At 45.4% G+C, this 20,688-nt stretch overlaps 1 protein-coding gene across 2 annotated transcripts in view; it reads left to right on the forward strand.

Moving 5' to 3' along the window:
* The first annotated feature begins 712 nt into the window (after window positions 1–712).
* Window positions 713–20,688, forward strand: part of jag2 (jagged canonical Notch ligand 2) — a 186,863-nt gene continuing 166,887 nt past the window's right edge. For both annotated transcript variants that reach the window (XM_033027520.1, XM_033027521.1), the window contains exons 1-2: window positions 713–1,221; window positions 1,367–1,666. In XM_033027520.1, coding sequence (XP_032883411.1) covers window positions 1,165–1,221; window positions 1,367–1,666 — 357 coding nt within the window. In that variant the 5' untranslated portion in view covers window positions 713–1,164. The remainder of the gene's footprint in view (window positions 1,222–1,366; window positions 1,667–20,688) is intronic.

Raw genomic sequence — 20,688 nt, forward strand, 5'->3', positions numbered from 1 at the left:
TCTACATCACTCCCAAACCCTTGCCCGCCCCCCTCAATCTCACCCAAACCCTTGCCCGCCCTACCCAAACCCTTGCCTGCCCTACCCAAACCCTTGCCTGCCCTACCCAAACCCTTGCCCTCCCCTCCCCGTCTCACCCAAGTCCTTGCCAACACCCCCTCTCACACCCAGGTCCTTGCAAACCCCACCCCATCTCATCTAGGTCCCCTCTCCTCTCCATCGCACTCTTGCCCTCCCCTTCCTAAATCGCCCAGCACCTTGCAAGCTCCTCTCCATCTCGCCCACATCCCTCCCCTCCTCATCTCACCCGTCCTTACCGACCCCTCCTCATTTCATCCAAGTTCTTGCAAACTCCATCTCATCCACGTCCCTCCCCTTCCCATTTCACACCCAAGGTCCTTGCCAACTTCTCCCAATCGCACACCCAGGTCCTTAACCCTCCCCATCTAACCCCCAGGTCTTTACAAATTCCTCCCCATCTCCTACCCAGGTCTTTGCCCGCTTCTTCCCATCTCACACCCAGATCCTTACCTTCCCCATCTTACTCCCAGTTCTGTGCCAACCCCTCCCCATCTCACACACTCAGGTCCATGTAAACCCCTCCCCACCGTGCACCCGTGTCGATGTAAACCCCTCCCCATCTCCTTGCCAGCTCCTCTCAGCTCCGCGTTTAAACCCTGCCGGGCTGGTACGGGGTGGTTGGGGGGGGACACAGTCTGTGGGACCTTGTGCTACAATTCTGCCCCCGTCCCCACACACACATACACACACCGGCGCCGAGCGGCGCTGGCCCGCTGTCTCCCTCATCCTCCTATCCCGAGGCGGGCTGGTATTTGTACCCTCCCCATACGTTCACACCAGCATAGAGAGCCGAGCCCAGATCCCACCCCTTCCAGTACAGAGCCGGCACTCCAACCGAGCCAGTCTAGAGACACAGTCTTTTAAATATATATTTAGATATATTTATAGGTGGATAGGGGGGGGTGGGAGGGAAAAAAAACCTCAACAATCCCAGTGTTGCATTCGTTGCATTGTTTTTTTAATGAAGAAGAATTGCTTTTTAAAAGAAAACTCAATGTGAGTCTTGCTCCTGTCGGGACCGTCAACGACTCTTAGTCTTTGGAAGATTTATTATAAAAGCTTGCAAGCAGAAAAAAAAACGGCATGCTGGATTTTAAAAGGATTTATCACCTTATCGTGCTGTCAACTTTCTTGATTCAGGTACGCGATGATATAATTGCACTGTGATTTTAATTTTATTTTCCTGTCTTCTTTTTGCACACTTGCCGCCGTCTGTCCGTCGGGTTGAGGATCTACTTAATGATTTTTTTTATCCACCACCCTTTTATTGTTGTTGTTGTTGTAGGTTACGTTTGCAAAGGGCTATTTCGAGATCAAGTTTAACTTCGTGCAAAACGTTAACGGTGAATTGGAGAACGGGGATTGCTGCGACGGCGTCAGAAATTCCCTGGATCGGAGATGCACCAAAGACGAGTGTGACACCTATTTTAAAATTTGTTTGAAAGAATATCAGGCACGCATCGCCACTTCTGGAGAGTGTACTTTTGGGAGTGGATTAAGCCCTGAGCTGGGGAAAAATACTTTTTCTCTCCCGGAGAAAAGCGCACTTGGAAAAATAGTTATCCCCTTTTATTTTGCGTGGCCGGTAAGTGGCGTTTAAATTTTCATCGTACGCATTTGTTCCCTTGATGCAAGAGAATTTCAAAGCCCAGACCCCAATACCCTCATTGCTTCCTCGCTAATGCACCCCCTCCCAACGACAGCCAACGCATGCTACCTTCTGTAAATGATGGCAACGCAGCTGTCATTTCGCCTCCGTGAACTGGAATGACTGCTTTTTAAAAAAATATCTTGGTCCCGAAATCTTGTGGAACGAAGGCAATGCAAAACTCAATTTGAAAAAAAATCGGGATCTATTTTAAACCCCCATCACTGATCACAAAACCTGTCTTGCAATAACGGCTGTGTTTTGCATGTTGCAAGTTTGTGTCTATATATATACGCGCTAGTTACTTTTTGTGTTTTTTTAATATTGCTGGTGCAAAATAAATTGTAAAAAGTTGCCTTGGTTTCAGTTGCAATACAAGATTATGATTTTTTTTTAACTCCAACGTACAGACGCCAAGTTGCCTGGATTGTCTTAAATCAGGTGCTATATACAAACCTGCCCCGTGTCTTTTTTGGAAGGATTGATTTGCAAAGTATCCCGACGAGTTGGATGATGACTGTGCATTTGTGGCAGGGTTGCAAATAGAAATCGGTTTGTAATCGGAGTAGTTGCTGGCAACGGTTTTATAAATAAATGCTGCCAGTTGATGCAGACGAGCAGTGTTTGTAACCCAGTTATCTTGCCCCTAATGTACTTTCAAAAGTGATATGCAGTGGCGTCACTTTTTATTTGTGACTTGACTTGCATTCGCCGCGGTGCACTTTAGGAAACCATGCACCGGCCGGTGTCCCGCTGCACTGTGGTTTAAATGCATTGCTACCTCGGTGCATTTTAGGAAGCAGTGTACCGGCCGGTGTCCCGCTGCACTGTGGTTTAAATGCATTGCACCCTCGGTGCACTTTACACCGGCCGGTGTCCCGCTGTACTGTGGTTTAAATGCATTGCATCCTCGGTGCATTTTAGGGAGCAGTGCACCGGCCGGTGTCCCGCTACACTGTGGTTTAAATGCATTCCACTCGCGGTGCACTTTAGGAAGCAATGCACCGGAGCGGTGTCCCGCTACACTGTGGTTTGAATGCAATGCACCCTCGGTGCACTTCAGGATGCAATACACGAGGACGGTGCCCCGGGGATTGCATGTCCCCAGTTGCACAGTGGTTTGCATGCACTGGTGGGGCGGTGCATCCCGCCGCGTTGCTGCGCGCTCCGGGCGGGGCCGCCCCTCGCGCCAGTTCCGTTAGATTCCCGCGCGTGCGGCGCCGGGCCCGGGGGGGGGGGGTTGAGGATGAGAGGAGGGGGGTTGAGGGTGAGGGGGAGGGTGAAGGCGAGAGGATAGGAGTTGAGTTGGAGGGAGAAGCTGAGGGGGTGTTGGGTGGGAAAGTGGGTGGAAGGAGAGGGAAAGGGTTGGGGAGAGGTTAAGTTGGAGGGAGAAGATGGAGGGTAGGGAAAGGCTGAGGGAGAGAAGGAGATGGGAAGGTAGGGAGTGGATGGGTGTAGACAATAGGTGCAGGAGTAGGCCATTCGGCCCTTCGAGCTAGCACCGCCATTCAATGTGATCATGGCTGATCATCCCCAATCAGTACCCCGTTCCTGCCTTCTCCCCATATCCCCTGACTCTGCTATCTTTAAGAGCCCTATCTAGCTCTCTCTTGAAAGCATCCAGAGAACCTGCCTCCACCTGAGGCAGAGAATTCCACAGACTCACAACTCTCTGTGAGAAAAAAGTGTTTCCTCGTCTCCGTTCTAAATGGCTTGCTCCTTATTCTTAAATAATTCTTGATGAGTTGTGAGGAAATGAGGGAGAGGTAGAGAAAGGTGGGGTTGAGGGTGGGGGAGAAGAGGGAAGAGGGCAGGAGGGTGGGTGAGGAGACAATAAGGGTATGGAGCAGGGGGGGGGGGGGTGGTGTGAGGAGTAGAGGGGAAATGGAGAGGGCAGGAGGGAGAGAGGGCAGGGTGCATGGGGAGTCTCAAGCAGAATGGGGTTAGGGATCAGGAATGTGTCGAGGAAGGGGCTGGGGGCAAGAGGGGAGGGGGAAGTGGAGGAGGGGGTATGGGGAGGGGACAGCAGGGGAGAGGTGATGGGGCAGGGTGGAGAAGAAGGGATGCAGAGGGAGGAGAGGGGATAGAGCAAAGAGGGAAGATGTAGAAACATGGAACTGCAAATGCTGGTTTATACTAAAGAAAGACACAAAGTGCTGGAGTAACTCAGCAGGTCAGGCAGCATCTCTGGAGAAAAAGGATGGATGACATTTCGGGTCAGGGCGCTTCAGATAAGAACTGGCGGGTTGGGGTCCTGAGCGGAAGATCATTTGGAAACTGGTGAGTAATACCGTATGTCCTGAGGGAACGGCAGAACAGCTGGAGTCTAATTTGCATTTCCTCTGATCCTCACCCGGAGGTATATGTCTATGGTGGGAGGACTCTATTCCCGCTCCCTCATTTCTCCATGCTCCTCCCAAAGCTGCGGAGGAGCGAGGCTGTGAACAGTGGGCAAATTTTAAGTGAGGAGATCTGTGAAGGTGTAAGGGGAGAAGAGAGCAGTGTAACTTGGTAGTGAAGAATGAGAGGTAGTATCTGCAAAATGGAGCTGTGTTTAGACATCTGCAGGGTTACAGTATGTATACAGATCTTTGCAGATAGCAAGACAAGATGCAAAGACGTTTAATTTTAGACCGGATGATAAGCTTCACAGACGGGCGTAGCCCTTCCTAAGAAATATAAGGAAACTGGTCTATACCTGCAGAAAGCACTGGTCAGACTTGACCAGGAATAACAGGGACCAGAGATTTATTGGAATGATCCGAGGAATCGGTGATATCTAGAAATTGGGCCAAAAGTCTCTTAATCTACTATCATATCTGCCTCTACCACAATCCCCAGCATTTCATTCCAAGCACTCACCACCCTCTGTTTCAAACAAAACTTGCCCCGCACTTCTCCTTTAATGTTTGCTCCTTTCATCTTAAAGATATCCCATCTAGTATTTTTAATTTTTGAATCCTGGTGAAAAAAAGTTCTGACTGTCTACCCTGTCTATGCCATTCATAATTTTAGATGCTTCTATCAGGGGAAGGAAGAAAGTATTCTGAGCATTTAGGTGAACTGAAAGGTGTGGCCCTGGAATTTGGGGTGTGGGTTTCTGGCGATGTGGGATAGGGCAATTTGTGGAAAGGAGAGCTGAAGGTGGTGAGGGAATTTTAAGTGGTGATCAATACCAGTGAGATTGCAGGGCAGGTACTGGCTTGCTTTTTGGAAGGGAAGGAATTTTGAAATTCAGGAGGGAAAAGCAAGCGGTTTTGCTAATGTTCTTCCTGGTGAGAAGAGATTCAAATGGATGTGGGTTCTCGTCTGCTTTCTGCAGCAGCTATCTTCCCAGTTCATGTGACTTTATAAAGGTGTATAAACTCATAAAAGGCATGGTCTTCTCCACAGAGGAGGAATTAGAGGGAAAAGGTTTAATGTGAAAAGGAATGATTTACAAGAGACTTTCCTCTCAGTGTGGTGGTGACATGGGATGAGCTGCCAGAGGAAGCAGAGATAATGTACAAGGATGTTGCCAGGACCTGAGGGCCTGAGCTATAGGGAGAGGTTGGGCAGGCTCGGGACAATAAAGGACTGTATCCCTTGGAGCACAGGAGGCTGACGGATGACCTTATACAAAATCACAAGGGGGAATATGGTGAATGCGTAGTCTTATACCCAGGGTGGAGGAATCAAGCACCAGAGGACTTGAGTTTCAGGTGAGAGGGGAAAGATTTAATAGGAACCTGAAGGGATGAAAGGTCTTGAGGGATATGGGCCAAACCTAGGCAGGTGGGACGAGCTTAGATGGGGCATCTTCATCAGCAAGGATGAGTTGGGCCAAAGGGCCTCTTTCCGTGATGTATAGCTCAATGACGTTAATGCTCTTAAACTTATGGAGATGTTAGTGAATAGTACACTATCCTATTGTTAATTTGGAGTAGAAGATGTTAGAGTTAGAGGTGCCAACTTTTGCAAGGGACTTAGAGGCTCTTATTGCACTTGGCATAAAAACCCAATGGCATTATTTTGAAATGTTCAGAAGTGACCCACAGTGTCTGCAGGCTAAATATTTGCCCTTCAATCAATATTTCTTAAAAACAATTAAAGTGCCAGCTTCACCAGTCTTATTTCTCCCAACATTATTAGTTGCCCCACCCGCTCACCCCCATCTCTCTTCCTTTCTGAAGTCTTCCTTTACAAAGTTCGCCAGCTCAGATGAAACATTGGAGGGTCCAGAGCTAATTGTGCTGCCCTGGCTGTTTGAATGATGTATCCTGCTGTCCCAACACCCCTAGCAACTGATAAAAGATCAGTGACCCTATTCTCTGTAGATGCTGCCTGACCTGTTGTGTTTATCAAATAATTTCTGTTTTGACCCTAAAACAAAATTAGTTATCTGGTAATGATCCCATTGCTGTTGTATATTCTATGTTCCACAATGACCAAAGCTGTAAATAATGTGGGACTGGGGGTTGTGAAAGCTGCTCTAAATAACCCAAGGAGACTCAAGGAACCGCAGATGCTGGAATCTTGAGCAAACCCCAAAGTGCTGGAGTAACTCAGCGGGTGAGGCATCATCTGTGGAGGGAATGGACAAGTGACATTTTGGGTCGGGAGCCTCCTTCAGACTAACTGTAGAAGGGGGGGGGGAAGAGCTGGGAAAGAGGTGTAACTTGGTTGAAGAGCAGGAGAGCAGCAAGAATCTCAGGGGGAACTGTGGGAGAGGGTCTCAGAACTCCCGTCAGAGAGTGGAGGAGACCTACAAAGTAGTTCCCTTGTTTCTCCTTTCAAAATATTATGTAAAACCTCTCATTGGTAGAAGATTTCATTTAAAAAGAAGCGTTTTTTTCAGTTCTAACTTTGAGACGATGGGCTGTTGTAAATCCATCTCCCCAAGTGAAGGTGTTGGGAGAAATAATCTGCTCAACCTTCCCTTGATCTGTATCTATCTCGATAATTAGTATGCAGAAGGATTCCGACCCGAAATGTCACCTATCCCTGTTCTCCAGAGATGCTGTCAGACCAGCTGTTACTCCAGTACTTTGTGTATTTTTTTGGTAAACCAGCATCTGCATTTGCTTATCTCTCAATAATCTTGCCGCTGCTGTTTCTAGAATGAAAGTTAAGGAGTGATAAGAATACTTAATCAGGCGTGTTATTTGAGAATTGGTTGTTCTGTTACTGGTAACTGAACACCTTTTTGGGTGCTTGTGTATTCATGTTAGAGCCTTGCAAGCTTGTGTTAAAGGGATAAGTGTGAGGGCTGGAGAACTTTAATGAGCGAGGAAGAGAATAATAGTCAGGAATACCGACTAGTTCATGAGCAGACAAGTAGTGACACTCGTTTTGTGTATACTGAAAGGAAGAAGCAAACGGCTCGCTTAACACGAGGGTTGGCAGTGCCTCAAAATAGCTCACGGGAGAGGGGAAAAAAGGAGACCATCAGAATTTTTTTCTTTAACACAGTGAATTATGATCTGGAATGCACTGAGTTAAAGCAGTGGGAGCAGACTCGGTAGTGACTTTCAAAGGAGAATTGGACGTACTTGAAATGGAAAGATTGCAGGGTTGTGGGGGCAGAGGAGGAAATTAGATTAACTGGACAATTGACATGATGGGTTCCTTGTTGTCCATTTGAACTAGCACTTTCCCACAGAATTCTGCTGTGCCTGCAATTAACTGAGCAAATTCCTAAATGCTGGATTAAACTTGCATAGGACATAGAACAGTACAGCACAGGAACAGGCCCTTCGGCCCACAATGCCTGTGCTGAACATGACGCCAAGTTCAACTAATCTCCTCTGCCTGGACATTATTCATACCCCTCCATTCACTGCATGTCCATATGCCTCTAAACTCCATTATTGTATCTTCCTCCACCACTGCCCATGGCAGCACGTTCCAGGCACCTACAACCCTCTGCTTAAAAAGTCTGCTCCCATATCTCCATTGAACTTTACCCCTTTCACTTTAAAACCATGCCCTCTAGTCTTTGACATTTCTGCCCTGGGTTCACCCTGGCCACCCTATCTGGGGTGGCTCGTGATTTTATATACTTCTATTAGGTCTCGCTTCAACCTCCAACACTCTAGAGAAAACAATCCAAGTTCATCTTGTAGCAAATCTAATCCAGGCATTATTCTGGTAAACTACCTCTGCATCCTCTCCAACGCCGCCACATCCTTCCTGTAATGGGATGAACTGATTTAGCTGGTGGTCAAGAATTGTCTTGAAATAAGGAAAGTATTGACTGTGCACAACTGTCCTTGCAAGTGCAAGCTGGTATTTTTTATTAATGGAGGTGATTGTTAAGAGGTGGGTGGGATCACAGCATTAATATTAACCACAAGGCCAGAGGTGAAAGAAGCACTCAGCAAAACAAAAACACACTTGTTGGCGTATCCTTTTTAAAGGAAAAAGATGCCCCGGAGTGGTATTTCAAGGCTGTTATTTTTCCTGAGAGTTCAAATAACAATTTGAAAGTGCTGAAGCTTTGTGGTTTATGATGTCGTCTGATCTTGGTTGGATTGCATTCTGGAAATGCTTTTGACTTTCATGTATTGTCTGACAAAGAAATGATCACATTGGTGATTGTTGCACGGAATAATAAATTTGGCACGATATGATTATTGCAGTTTCTAACTTGATCATTCTGCTACATTATTTTTCCCCAATTGCTGCCGCTATGGCTTTTATCATTCTTTGACACCTCCATCCCTGTTTTTTTTCCATCCCTTGATCCCAACAATTAAAAACATCCTTAATATCCATCGTAAATTGTATCTGATGAAGTTTCCAATGGAGACGCAAAGAACTGCAGATGCTGGTTTACAAAAAAAGCCAATGCTGGAGTAACTCAACAGGTTAGGTAGCATCTCTGGATGGATAGGTGATGTTTCTGGTCAGGACTCTTCTTCATACTCCAGCTCTTAATATATTTTTGGGTAGTTTTCAATGTTGGTGTAAGCCAACAGCAATCCTTGCCGATATAAATTTTGAGCATGGTAACCCAATGCTTGGATACATAGACAATAGGTGGAGGAGTAGGCCAATCGGCCCTTCGAGCCAGCACCACCATTCAATGTGATCATGGCTGATCATCCTATGTGCTGTCTGTTACATTTTGAAGGAGGCTGGTATCTGTTACCTAAACTACTAGTTTTGGGAGGGATTTACTTCAGGGTATTTTTGCTGTGTCCCTCTGATTACATGTGAAGATTTGGACCTTTCAGTGAAGTTGGCATATAAAATCTCAAATGCTTGAGTTTCCTATCTGGTGTTGGTCTGTTTTAAAATAATTGCTAAATCAGAAGAGTTGTGGATGGCACAGTGGCGCAGCTGGTAGAGCTGCTATCTCACAGACGGAGACCTGGGTTCGATGCAGACCTCGGATGCTGTCTGTGTGGAGTTTGCACATTCTGTCTGTGACCACATGGGTTTCCTCCAGGTGCTCCGGTTTCCACCCACATCCCAAAGGATGCAGGTTTGTAGGTTAATTAGCCTCTAAAATTGCTCCTGGTTTGTAGGGAGTGGATGCGATAGTCATCGAACTAGTATGAATGGTCGATTGATGGTTTGGGTAGGACTCGATGGTCCGAAGGGCCTATTTCCGTACTCTGTTATTCAATTAATAAGGAAGGAAGGTGGGTGGATTTGGGACCGAGATGCCAGAGGACGTAGTTGATGCAAGGACTATAACAACATTTAAAAGACTCTTAGACAGCTACATGGGTAGGAAAGGTTTAGAGGGATATGGGCCTAACACGACCAGGTGGCACTAGCGTTGGTGAGGCATCTAGGTCAGCATGGACGAGTTGGACCGAAGGGTCTACTTCCATGCTGTATGACTCTAAGGTAGTTGGGACAAGTTGAGTGCTAAATGTAAATAACAAGGGATATTGGCAAATAATATTCCAAGGATTGAGAAACACTCCCTGTGGAAGTTTTGGTATGTGATGGGTTTAGCAGGCAGTGTGACAGGCAACCAGTGGTTGTGTAATGGTTGAGATGAAATATTGGGCTATGATACAGCTTTTGAGGCTCTTAATCCAAGTATAAAGTCCGCACGCTGAGGATCAATCAAGACCTCGGGCTTAATTACCAATCTCCATTGAATTGGTTGAATTTGGCTGGAAAGCATCACAGTGACAGCATAGCAAAACATGTTCCAAGGTATTTCACAAGATCATTATGAAACACAGATTGACACTAAGACATGAAAGAATGTGGACCAAAACTTTAACCTAGGTTAACTAACTAAGATTGTTTCGCTGAACACCTCCGCTCAGTCTGTCTTAACCTACCTGATCTCCTGGTGGCTCAGCACTTCAACCCCCCCTACCATTCCCAATCTGATCTTTCTGTCCTGGGCTTCTTCCATTGTCAGAGTGAGGCCCAGCGCAAATTGGAGGAACAGCATCTTATTTTTCGCTTGCACCCCAGCGGTATGAATATTGACTTTTCTAACTTCAGATAGCCCTTGCTTTCTCTCTCCATCCCCTTCCCCATCCCAGTTCTCCTACTAGTCTTACTGTCTCTGACTACATTCTATCTTTGTCCTGCCCCCTCCCCTGACATCAGTCTAAAGAAGGGTCTCGACCCAAAATGTCGCCCATTCCTCCTCTCCAGAGATGCTGGCTCACCTGCTGAGCTACACCAGCATTTTGTGTCTACCTTAACTAACTAAGTGTTGCTTTCCTCTAGACGTGGTCACTAGCTTGAGGTCCAGGAGGCCGACTGCCGCACTGATGACCATCGTCCCAATGTGAATCCAAGCATAGACTCGGCGACCATTTCACTGAACACGTGCTTGGTCCGCCAAGGCCTGCTGGATCTCCCAGTTGCTAACCATTTTAACTCCCCTTCCCATTCCGATACTCCTTAGGTGTAGGATACTGTTAATGTAAGGGGTGATCACTGGTCGGTGCAGAATCAGTGGGACTAAGAACCTATTTCCATGCTGTATCTCATCTAAAGTAAACACTGAATTGTCCAATTTTAGTTAATTAATCCACAAATACCACCATCCCCCCCGCCCCCCCCCCCCTCTTTCCCCTGTGCCCCACCTAGATATGAACCCATTTCTCTCTTTCCATTCCCCACCCCCTTCCTCTCATCCTCTTCCATCTATATTCCTTCTTCTGGCTTCATACTTCACACCTTTCCTTATCTCATTTACATTTATTTACAGTTTGTCATTTGGTCTTTTTCCAACCATCTGCGAATCAAACTGATTCTCCCCCCCCCCCCCCCCCCCCCGCCCCCACACCTGTAACGTTGGTCACTTACTGGAGTTTGTCCCGACCCCACCTCTCTTCCAACTTTCTCCCCCCACTACAGTCAGTCTGAAGAACCGTCCCGACCCGAATCGTCACCTATCCATGTCCTCCTGAGATGCTGCCTAACCCACTGAGTGTGGTTACTCGGGGCAAAAACAGTAACACTAGGATTGCAAACATTTGAGGAAATAAATGTTGGCGTCACCTGCTGGGTGTTCAAATGTGCAGCGGCAGGGAGATGAGAATAATTAGAAATTCTGCAACTTAATAGCACAAATGTCGATGAGCGATTCTGAACAGGTGGTTGGAGACCTCCTTACCCGAAGCCAAATGTTTAACTAAACCAGCAGAGGACTGGAATGTTTACGTTCAGGGAAAAACTCCAGATCATTAATTTTGTTAGCTCAAGTCCCATTTAAAGGTGACATGCAGACCATAAAAGGGAAATTCAGGGAGGCCCTGCAATGCATCTGCCCTTGCCTCCTTTCCTTCCTATCTCTGTACCTTTACTGTACAATGTTCTACAATTCCTGCCCAGAATGAAGATCAATTTTCTCTTTTGCGATGGGCTTCGCTTTATTATTGTCACGTTTAGTTTAAAGATACAGCATGGAAACAAAAGCCTTTCGGCCCATCAGGTCCACATCAATCACCCTACACTAGTTCTACGTTATCTCAATTTCGCATCCTAAACACGAAGGAAGATTTACAGAAGCCAATTAACCTACAAAGTTGCACGTCTTTGAAGTGTGGGAGGAAACGAGCACCCGGAGAAAACCCACATGGCCACAGAGAGAATGTACAAACTGTACAGACAGCACCCGTAGTCAGGAATGAATCCGGGTCTCTGGCGCGGTAAGGCAGCAACTCTACTGCTGTGCTAATGCACCATCCCAATAAACATGGATGTACTGTGAAAAGTTTTGTTTTGTAAGCTATCCAAATAGATCAGATATACCATATATAAAGCCAATTAAGTCAAACTCGAGTACAATAGGTAGAGCAAAGGGGAAGATACAGAGTGCAGAATATAGTTCTCAGCATTGTGGAGCATCAGTTCCAGAGACAAAGTCCAATGTCCGCAATGGGGTAGAGATGAATCGGACAGTACCCTAGCTTATGGAAGGACCGTTCAGAAGCCTCATGAGAGGGGGAAAATGCTGTTTATGAGTCTGGTGGCTTCTCACATTTATACCCTGTACATCATTGTCATGGAATCACACCGCATGGAAATAGGCTCTTTGGCCCAACTTGTCCATACTGCCCAAGATCCCTATTTAAGCTAGTCTCATTTGCACATGTTTGGCCCATATCCCTTTAAGCCTTTCCGATCCATGCGTCTGTGCAAGTGTCTTTTAATTGTTGATAGTACCTGCTTCTACTACCTCCTCTGGCAGCTTGTTCTATATACCCACCACTCTCTGTGTGACCAGGTTGTCCCCAGGTTCCTATTAAATCTTTCCCCTTTCACCAAAAATCATCCTCTGGTTCTTGATTTCCCCTACCCAGGGTAAAAGACTGTACATTCACCCTTTCTGTTCCCCTTATGACTTTATAATGAACCCAGGTGTAAATTGTAGTGTTTGTGCTGTGATTGGGAAAGTGTGCAGTGGATGTTCATCTACTTGGTGGTTAATTGCAAACATTTATTTGATGGCTTTTAGCTTTTGATACTTGATTGCGAAGTTTGAATGGATCATTGGACATTCTTTTTCCTATTTGTGGTCCTGACTTTACATATTGAAAGCTTGGGATCTGCCAGTTAAGTGGGACGTAGACTGTCTCCATGAACTTCTGTGGATCTACTACAAAGAGGATAGGGAGGGGAAGAATATAATTCAAAGCAAAACAGTGACTCCTTGATTACATTGGCTCCTTGATTAGATGGAAGCAATGTTTCTTGACTCACCATCATTTATGGTGGGCAGCTGCACAAGCTAGAATGGAGAGGAAGTTTACAGCTCCCAAAACAAACTCAAATATTTTAATTGCAGTATTGATATAATTACAAGGTTTAGAAATATCTTTCTCAAATCTACTGTCACTGTTTTCAAAAATCAGTGAAGTTTCCCATGGTGTCCTGGCCAACTTTAATCACTCAGCCATGCAATAAAGAATGTAGACACTAGGAACTGCAGATGCTGGTTTACTGAAAAAGACACAAAGTGCTGGAATAACTCTGTGGGTCTGGCAGTATTCCTGGAGAACGTGGATGGGTGACATTTCGTGTCTGAAGAAGGGTTCTGACCTGAAACGTCACCTATCCATGTTCTCCAGATGATGCTGCCTGACCCGCCGAGTTACTCCAGCACTTTGTGTCTTTTTTAAATAATGAATTACTGTAATGAAATGTCATCTCATTTGGGTGTGTACCTGACCTTGGCTACCCTTTAGAAGTACTTCTTTTGTTTGTAGTGGCTTTGGGATATTCTGAAGTCATGACATCTAGAAACGCAAATTTATGACTAACATGATATTTGTTTGAATTAACTTCATCCCCGAAAAATGAAGCTGAGCTAATATGCCAATTTGGGCTGAATTATCGTAGACACAAGGAACTGCAGATACTGGTTTACAAAGAAAAGACACAAAGTGCTGGAGTAACTCAGCGGGTTAGGCGGTATGGGTGGAGAAGGGCTGCTAATATAGTTAACACTTATTTTGAAGAAGGGTCCCGGCCTGAAATGTCACCTATCCATAACCTCCAGAGATGCTGCCTGACTCACTGAGTTACTCCTTTGTTTAAGAAAGAACTGCAGATGCTGGAAAAATCGAAGGTAGACAAAAAAGCTGGAGAAACTCAGCGGGTGAGATAGCATCTATGGAGCGAAGGAATATTCCTTCGCTCCATAGATGCTGCCTCACCCGCTGAGTTTCTCCAGCTTTTTTTGTTTACCACTGAGTTACTCCAGCACTTTGTGTCTTTTTTTGGGCTGAATCATCCTTTGATTTTTGACTGGTCGTGCTGTGTAAACCCCTAAACATCCCAATGAGCAAATTTATGCACCTTTTCTGATCCTTTTTGAAATGGACTCAATGTTCAACGTGATTCATAATTATGAATTGCAGTATGTTAGCTGGTAATGTTTTCTCGGTTGTTGCGGGTTAGGTTCATTCTGTTGTTAGGGATGTGAGTTTGTATAAAAGATAGAACACCGTTGCATGTTTACATAGGCCCTTTCATAGCCTCTATGTTGAATATGGTTTGCAACCAATTGTGGACCGTTTTTTTTCTGAAGTGTAGTCACTGGTAGTATAGTAAACAAGCTGTGTAATTTGTGGAAAGCAGTGATCTAATCTACTGGAGTGATGTTGGCTGAGGATTAACTATTGGCTAGATACCAGGAAGAAATCCATTTTTTCTGATATTGTCATGGCATGTTATACACATAGCCAAGACGAGATTCATGACCTCGGTCTAATGTTTCATCCAGAAGACAGCATCTCTGGCTTAGTTTATTTTAGAGATAGAGCGTGGAAACCCTTCAGCCCACCGAGTCCGCACCGACCAGTGATCCCTACACACTAACACTATCCCACACACACTAGGGACAATTTGTAATTATACCAAGCCAATTAACCTACAAACCGGTATGTCTTTGAAGTACGGGAAGAAACCGAAGATCTCGGAGAAAACCCATGCAGGTCACGGGGAGAACGTACATACTCTGTACAGACAGCACCCGTGGTCAGGATTGAACCCGGGTTTCTGCCGCTGTTAGGCAGAAACTCTACTGCTGTGCCACTGTGCTGCATCAAAGTTCTCTTGTGTTCGCAAAGTTGGCACTTTTATAGCATGGACACAGGCACCTTCGGCTAAACTCGTCCGTGCTGACCACGAGAGTCTTAAGCTCGTGCCATTTATCTGCATTTGTCTTATATCCTAAATTTTTCCTATCCATATACCTATCCAAATGTAATTTAAATGTTATTCTAGTATTTGCAACAACTACCTCGTCTGGCAGCTCGTTCCATTTATCCACTGCCCTCTGAAAACATTATCCCTCAGGTTCCATTAAATCTTTCCCCTCCCACTTTAATCCCATGCCCTCTGGTTCTTGATTCCCCTTGTCTTAGCAAAATACTCTCTGCATTCACCCTATCTATTTCTCTCATGATATTATACACCCTTGTAAGATCACACCTCAACTTCCTATGCTATAAACCTACCCAATCTCTTCCAATAGCTCAGGCCAAGGTGATGTTGACTCTACCTGTTACATCATGAATGACGTGGGTGGCACAATAGCTTACCAGAATGCTGCATGGATTTGGTGGTATTTGCTACAAGGAGAGATTGGACAAACTCGGATTGTTTTCTCTAGAATGCCAGAGGTTGGGGGACCACATAGAATTATATAAAATTGAAAGTTATAGATAGTGTGGACAGTCAGAATATTTCTCCCAGGATGGAAATTTTAAAGACTAGAGGACATAACTTTAAGGCAAAGTTTAAAGGAGATGAGCGGGGCAAGTTTTTTTTTTTTTTACAGAGGGTGGTGGATGCGTGGAACGCATTGCCAGGGATGGTAGTGGAGGCAGATATGATACTGGTATTTAAAAAGTTTCAGTGTAGGCACATGGATATGCAGGGATTGGAGGGATATTAATCGTGTGCAGGCAGCGGAGATTAGATTAACTCGGCATCATGTTCGGCCTGGACATTGTGGGCTGAAGGACCTGTTCCTGTTTTGTTTTATGGAATGCACTCCTTGAAATGGTGAAAGTATTGAATTCCAAACTAACTTGAATGAGTGAATTGTATGCATGGTTTGGAGGGAGAGGAGGAGAGTGGGGCTAATGGAAAGCTCGCTCACAAGAGCTGGTGGAGACGTGATGTCAGAATGGTTGCCTATGGTGCGGCAAGTTGGAGTTGTGAATTTTCTGCGTGACAGAGGATTACATATCCTTCCCCAAGGAACGCTGGCAGTTGAAAACTCCAATGAAGTCAAGCTAAATGGAGGGGTGTTGCAGTGAATCAAGTTACTGCTTGGCGTGTACAATTAGTTGTACATGAGTTGGGTATGCCTGGTTGGCAAAGATATTGAAGAAGAGAAGTGGATTGGGTGCATCTTGTGTGTGTGAGCCCCAGAGTGTGAGTGTGTTGGATTCTACAGAACAAAATGAGGCAGCTGCAGCATTAAAAATGGAAAATAATTGGATAAGATAAAGTTTAGAGATGTTAACTACCTTGTGACATGCTCTAACCTGCTTGGTGAAAATGCAGAGTGCGGAGGTGGATTGGAAGTGGAGGTTTGGCTCATTAAACTTGCTCCTTCCTGTCAGATTTCTCCTTGACCTCCTGCAGTAATTTAGTGAAACCTCAGGATATCAATCTAACATTACAACCTTGCATTATTTAAACCTGACTGGTTGCACGATAGCAACATTTCTTTTATCCGAACAGTGTGGGCTCGTTGTTATCTGATGGTGATGGTGGAGGCAGATGCGATAGTGGCATTTAAGAGATTTTTGGATAGGCGCATGGGTGCAGGGAATGGAGGGATATGGATCACATGCAGGCAGATTTGCTCTTGACATCATGTATGGTACGGACATTGTGGGCCAAAGAGCATGTTCCTGTGCTTTACTGTTCCATGTTTTATGTTCTACGTGTATTTGGACCAAACAGCAAAATCCTAACTCCAAAGGTAACAACCCAATCGTAGGAACATTGCAATAGTCATAATCATACAGCAAGGAAACAAGCCCTTCGGCCCAACTTGCCCATGTCGACCAAGATGCCCCATCTACACTAGTCCCTCCTGCCCATGTTTGGTCCAATGTATAGGTCTCAGGGCGAGCGGAATGAAGGGATATGGGGAGAAAGCAGGAATGGGGTACTGGTTTAGGATGATCAGCCATGATCATATCGAATGGCTAGAATGGCTGGCTAGAATGGCCTACTCCTGCACCTATTTTCTATGTTTCTATATCCTTCAAAATCCATGTACCTGCCCAAATGTCTTTTAAATGTTAAATGCCAATCAAACCCCCTCACCTGCATCCACCTATCACTTGCCAGGCTTTGTCCTGCTCCTACTCTCTATTCACCCATTGCTAGAATCAGTCAGGATCTCAGCCAGAAATGTTGCCTGTCCATGTTCTCCAGAGATGCTGCCTGACCCGCTAAGGTACTTCAGCGGTTTGTTTTGCTAACATAGCCCTAGTTGAACAGCTGTGTGTGCAGGTTACCTGAACATTGCTCCAACCGCGTCCCATATAAAATCCCATATTCTGTCACATTGGTGTAAATCTATTAAGAAATGCTTACGGTGGAGACATGGGGAATTGCAGATACTGGAAAGTGCAATGTTACTTTATTGTCTCATGTACTGAGGTACAGTGAAATTCCTTTTCTGCATATGTTCAGTAAAAAGTGTCACTATACATAGGCACAATCTTAGTGAAGTTCAAATGTATAGGAATAGTATACTGAGACAGTATAGAAGAGTCACCATGTTTTGACACCATTTTTCATGAATCGTCCCAAGTTGTTATAAATGTAAACTATTTAACTTGGCCATAAAGGCTCATTGCCCTGGCGGCATTGCAGCACAAGTCTGGCCAAGCCAAGTTGTTGGTTTTCTTCACTGCACCATGTCGCGGTGCCCAATCCATTAGAGCCCCAGGCTGCTGCAGAGTCTCCAGTGCCCACTCGACTGATGCCTCGATGCAGACATGCTTGCATGTTCTAATGATTCTGCATCCATAATATATTTAAATATAACAACTATTTGCATGATGCTGCTTTTCAACATCCAGTAAAACTTGAAAGTCTCCCTGATATCCATTGCTGGCTCGTTTTTGGCAGAGAAACACATTTTGACTTGGCTGTAGAGCCCAAGTCTTTGGGATTTTTAAAAGTGGTTCTTGTGTTTTTAAAAATAGGTTCTTGATTAGTAAGGGTGTCAAAGGTTACAGGGAGAAAGCAGGAGAACGGGGTTGAGAGGGAAAGATGGATCAGCCATGATTGAATGGCGAAGTTGACTGATTGGGCTGAATGGCACCATTCTGATCTTTTCACTTATGAACTTAGGAAGACACAAAGTGCTGGAGTAATTCAGCGGGTCAAGCACCTGGAGAACATGGATAGGTGATGTTGCGGGCAGAACCCTTCTTCAGACAGTCCCTTCTCCAGAGATGCTGTCTGACCCGCAAAGTTACTCCAGCACTTTGTCTTCATTTGTAAACCAGCACCTGCAGTTCCTTGTTTCTACAAGAAAGTTTGACTCCTAGCTTCTAATTATGGCCACTAGTTAATGTCTACTTTTATTGTAGAGTCTGTGTGGATAATTTATGTTAAAAAAAAAAATGAATACCGTGTCTACAGAAGTTACTCAAATATTATCCGGACTGTGGGTGCAGTCCATACGGAGTTTGTACGTTCTCTCCGTGACATTGTGGATTACCCTGGGGTGCTCCGGTTTCCTCCCACACTCCAAAGACGTGTTGGTTTGTCGGTTAATTATCTTCGGTAAAGATTATAAATTGTCCCTAGTGTGTAGGATAGCGTGAGTGTACGGGGTGATTGTTGGTCGGCGCAGACTTTCTGGGCCGAAGGGCCTGTTTCCGCGCTGTATCTCTAACCTAAATTAAACGAAATTATATTTAAGCATGAGGTTTTATTTTCACATGTATGCTTTTTATAAATTGGTCGATTTGCTCTCAGCCTAGTTGTGTCAAAGGTAATAGAATAGTCCTGTCTTTGATATCATACTTGAATGTAGCTAGTCAGGACAATAAACTTCTGAAGCGTGTGGACTGTAATTGACTCTGGAGTTTATTGTAAAAGGATCCCTTACATGGCAGAGAGATTAGGGGCCTGCCACCTGTTGTCTTTTCAACATTTTCTTAACCTTTCTATCTACTGCTGCCCCCAGAACTACTTCCATTGCTGGCTTCAAAGAATTAGGTTTGTTATTTGAAACTTTAATATATGTTCCTTTAACTCTGGACTCTGGGAATTTTTTTTTGCTTGTGGTTCAATGAACTAACTGTCTTAAACAGGAGTGAAGTGTAGCGCTTGCATTAGGTGGAGGTGACAGCTGTCCTTTGTGTGCTTTATAAAATAATTCCATTCTGGCACTAAATAAACTTTAGCAGTTGTTTATAAAGTAAAAACACACTGGATCACCGGTATCAATTTACTTGCGATTTCTACCCCACCTCGCCTCATCTTGTACATTTGCGAATTCTTATACTTCTGAAAAAAACTGAATATCTAACCAATGCAATTTGAACAGTAAAGTGACTATTTTTAACCCTGGCTGTTGGCACATTTCAGCTATTAAGAGGGCAAAACCCACACTGGCCAACATGCTCCACAAACTCTAGTCCCATTTGCTCCCATTTGGCCCATATCCTTCTAAACCTTTTCTATCCATGTACCTGTCCAGGTGACTTTTAAATGTTGTTCCAGTATCTGCCTCAACTCCCTCCTCTGGTAACTCATTCCATATATACAGGTGAGGGGGAACCTGAGGGGCAACTGTTTTACACAAAGGCTGGTAGGTATATGGAACGAGCTGCCAGAGTCGGTAGTTTAGGCAGGTGCTATCGCAAAATAAAAAAAAACCCATTGGGACAGGTACATGGATAGGAAAGGTTTAGAGGGATACGGGCCCAAATGTAGGCTGGTGGGAATGGTGTAGGCATATTGGTAGCCGTGTGGAAATTGGGCTGAATGGCCTGTTTCCACACTTAATTACTCTAAGACCACCCTCTGAGAGAAAAAGTTCAAGTTCACATTTATTGTTACAGGCACCAATTAAGGTACGGTGATATTTGAGTTACCATACAGCCATACAAGTAAAAAGAACACAATACACGATAGAGTTTAACATAAACATCCATCACAGTGGAAGGTGATGGAAGGCGATAAAGTTCAGTCAATCTTCCTTCTTTGTTCTCCCGTGGTCGGGGCCATGAACCCTCCGCAGGCGCTGCTATGGGCGGCCCGATGTACAAGCACTCTCGTCGGGATGATCGAAACTCCGACGTCGGGATGGATCAGACCACACCTCGGATCAGATTTGGAGTTCCCGAATCGGCCACTTCTTACAGGTGACCGCGGCTTCACGATGTTAAAGACCATGGGCAAGCAGTCGGAGCACTTCGTCTGGCGATCCCCGGCAAAGGATCCCAGGCTCCGCGATGGTAAATCCATGCCGCGCCCGCGGCTTGAAGCTCCGAAGACCGCTGCAGTCAGCAGGCCCCCGTGGTCGGAGCTCCAACACTGGCGACTCCCGGCAAAGGATCCCAGGCTGCGCGATGGTAAGTTCGCGCCACGCCTGCTGCTGAAGCTGTGGGCCGGTCTCCAGTCTGGAAAGGCCACACCAAACCAGTTGTTAGGCCGCGAGGGGGGCGAAGATGCGACAAGGAGAAAAGTCGCATCTCCGTCGAGTTGACTGAAACTGGTTAAGTGACTGAAACCGGTTTCTCCCTATTCCCCCCCACCCCCACATCAGACATACCGAGAAACATTAAAACGTATATTTAGACGCACTAAAAATAACAAAAAAGTCGAAAGGACAGACAGGCTGCTGGCGAGGCTGCCGCTTGCGGCACCACCCAATGAGTTGCCCCTCAGGTTCTGAATAAATCTTGTCCCTCTCACGTTAAACCTCTGTCCTCTGGTTTTTGATTCCCTACTCGGGGTGAATGCACAGTCTTTTACCCAATCTATTCCTCTCA

The sequence above is a fragment of the Amblyraja radiata genome, chromosome 9, assembly GCF_010909765.2.
Source record: "Amblyraja radiata isolate CabotCenter1 chromosome 9, sAmbRad1.1.pri, whole genome shotgun sequence".
Lineage (NCBI taxonomy): Eukaryota > Metazoa > Chordata > Chondrichthyes > Rajiformes > Rajidae > Amblyraja > Amblyraja radiata.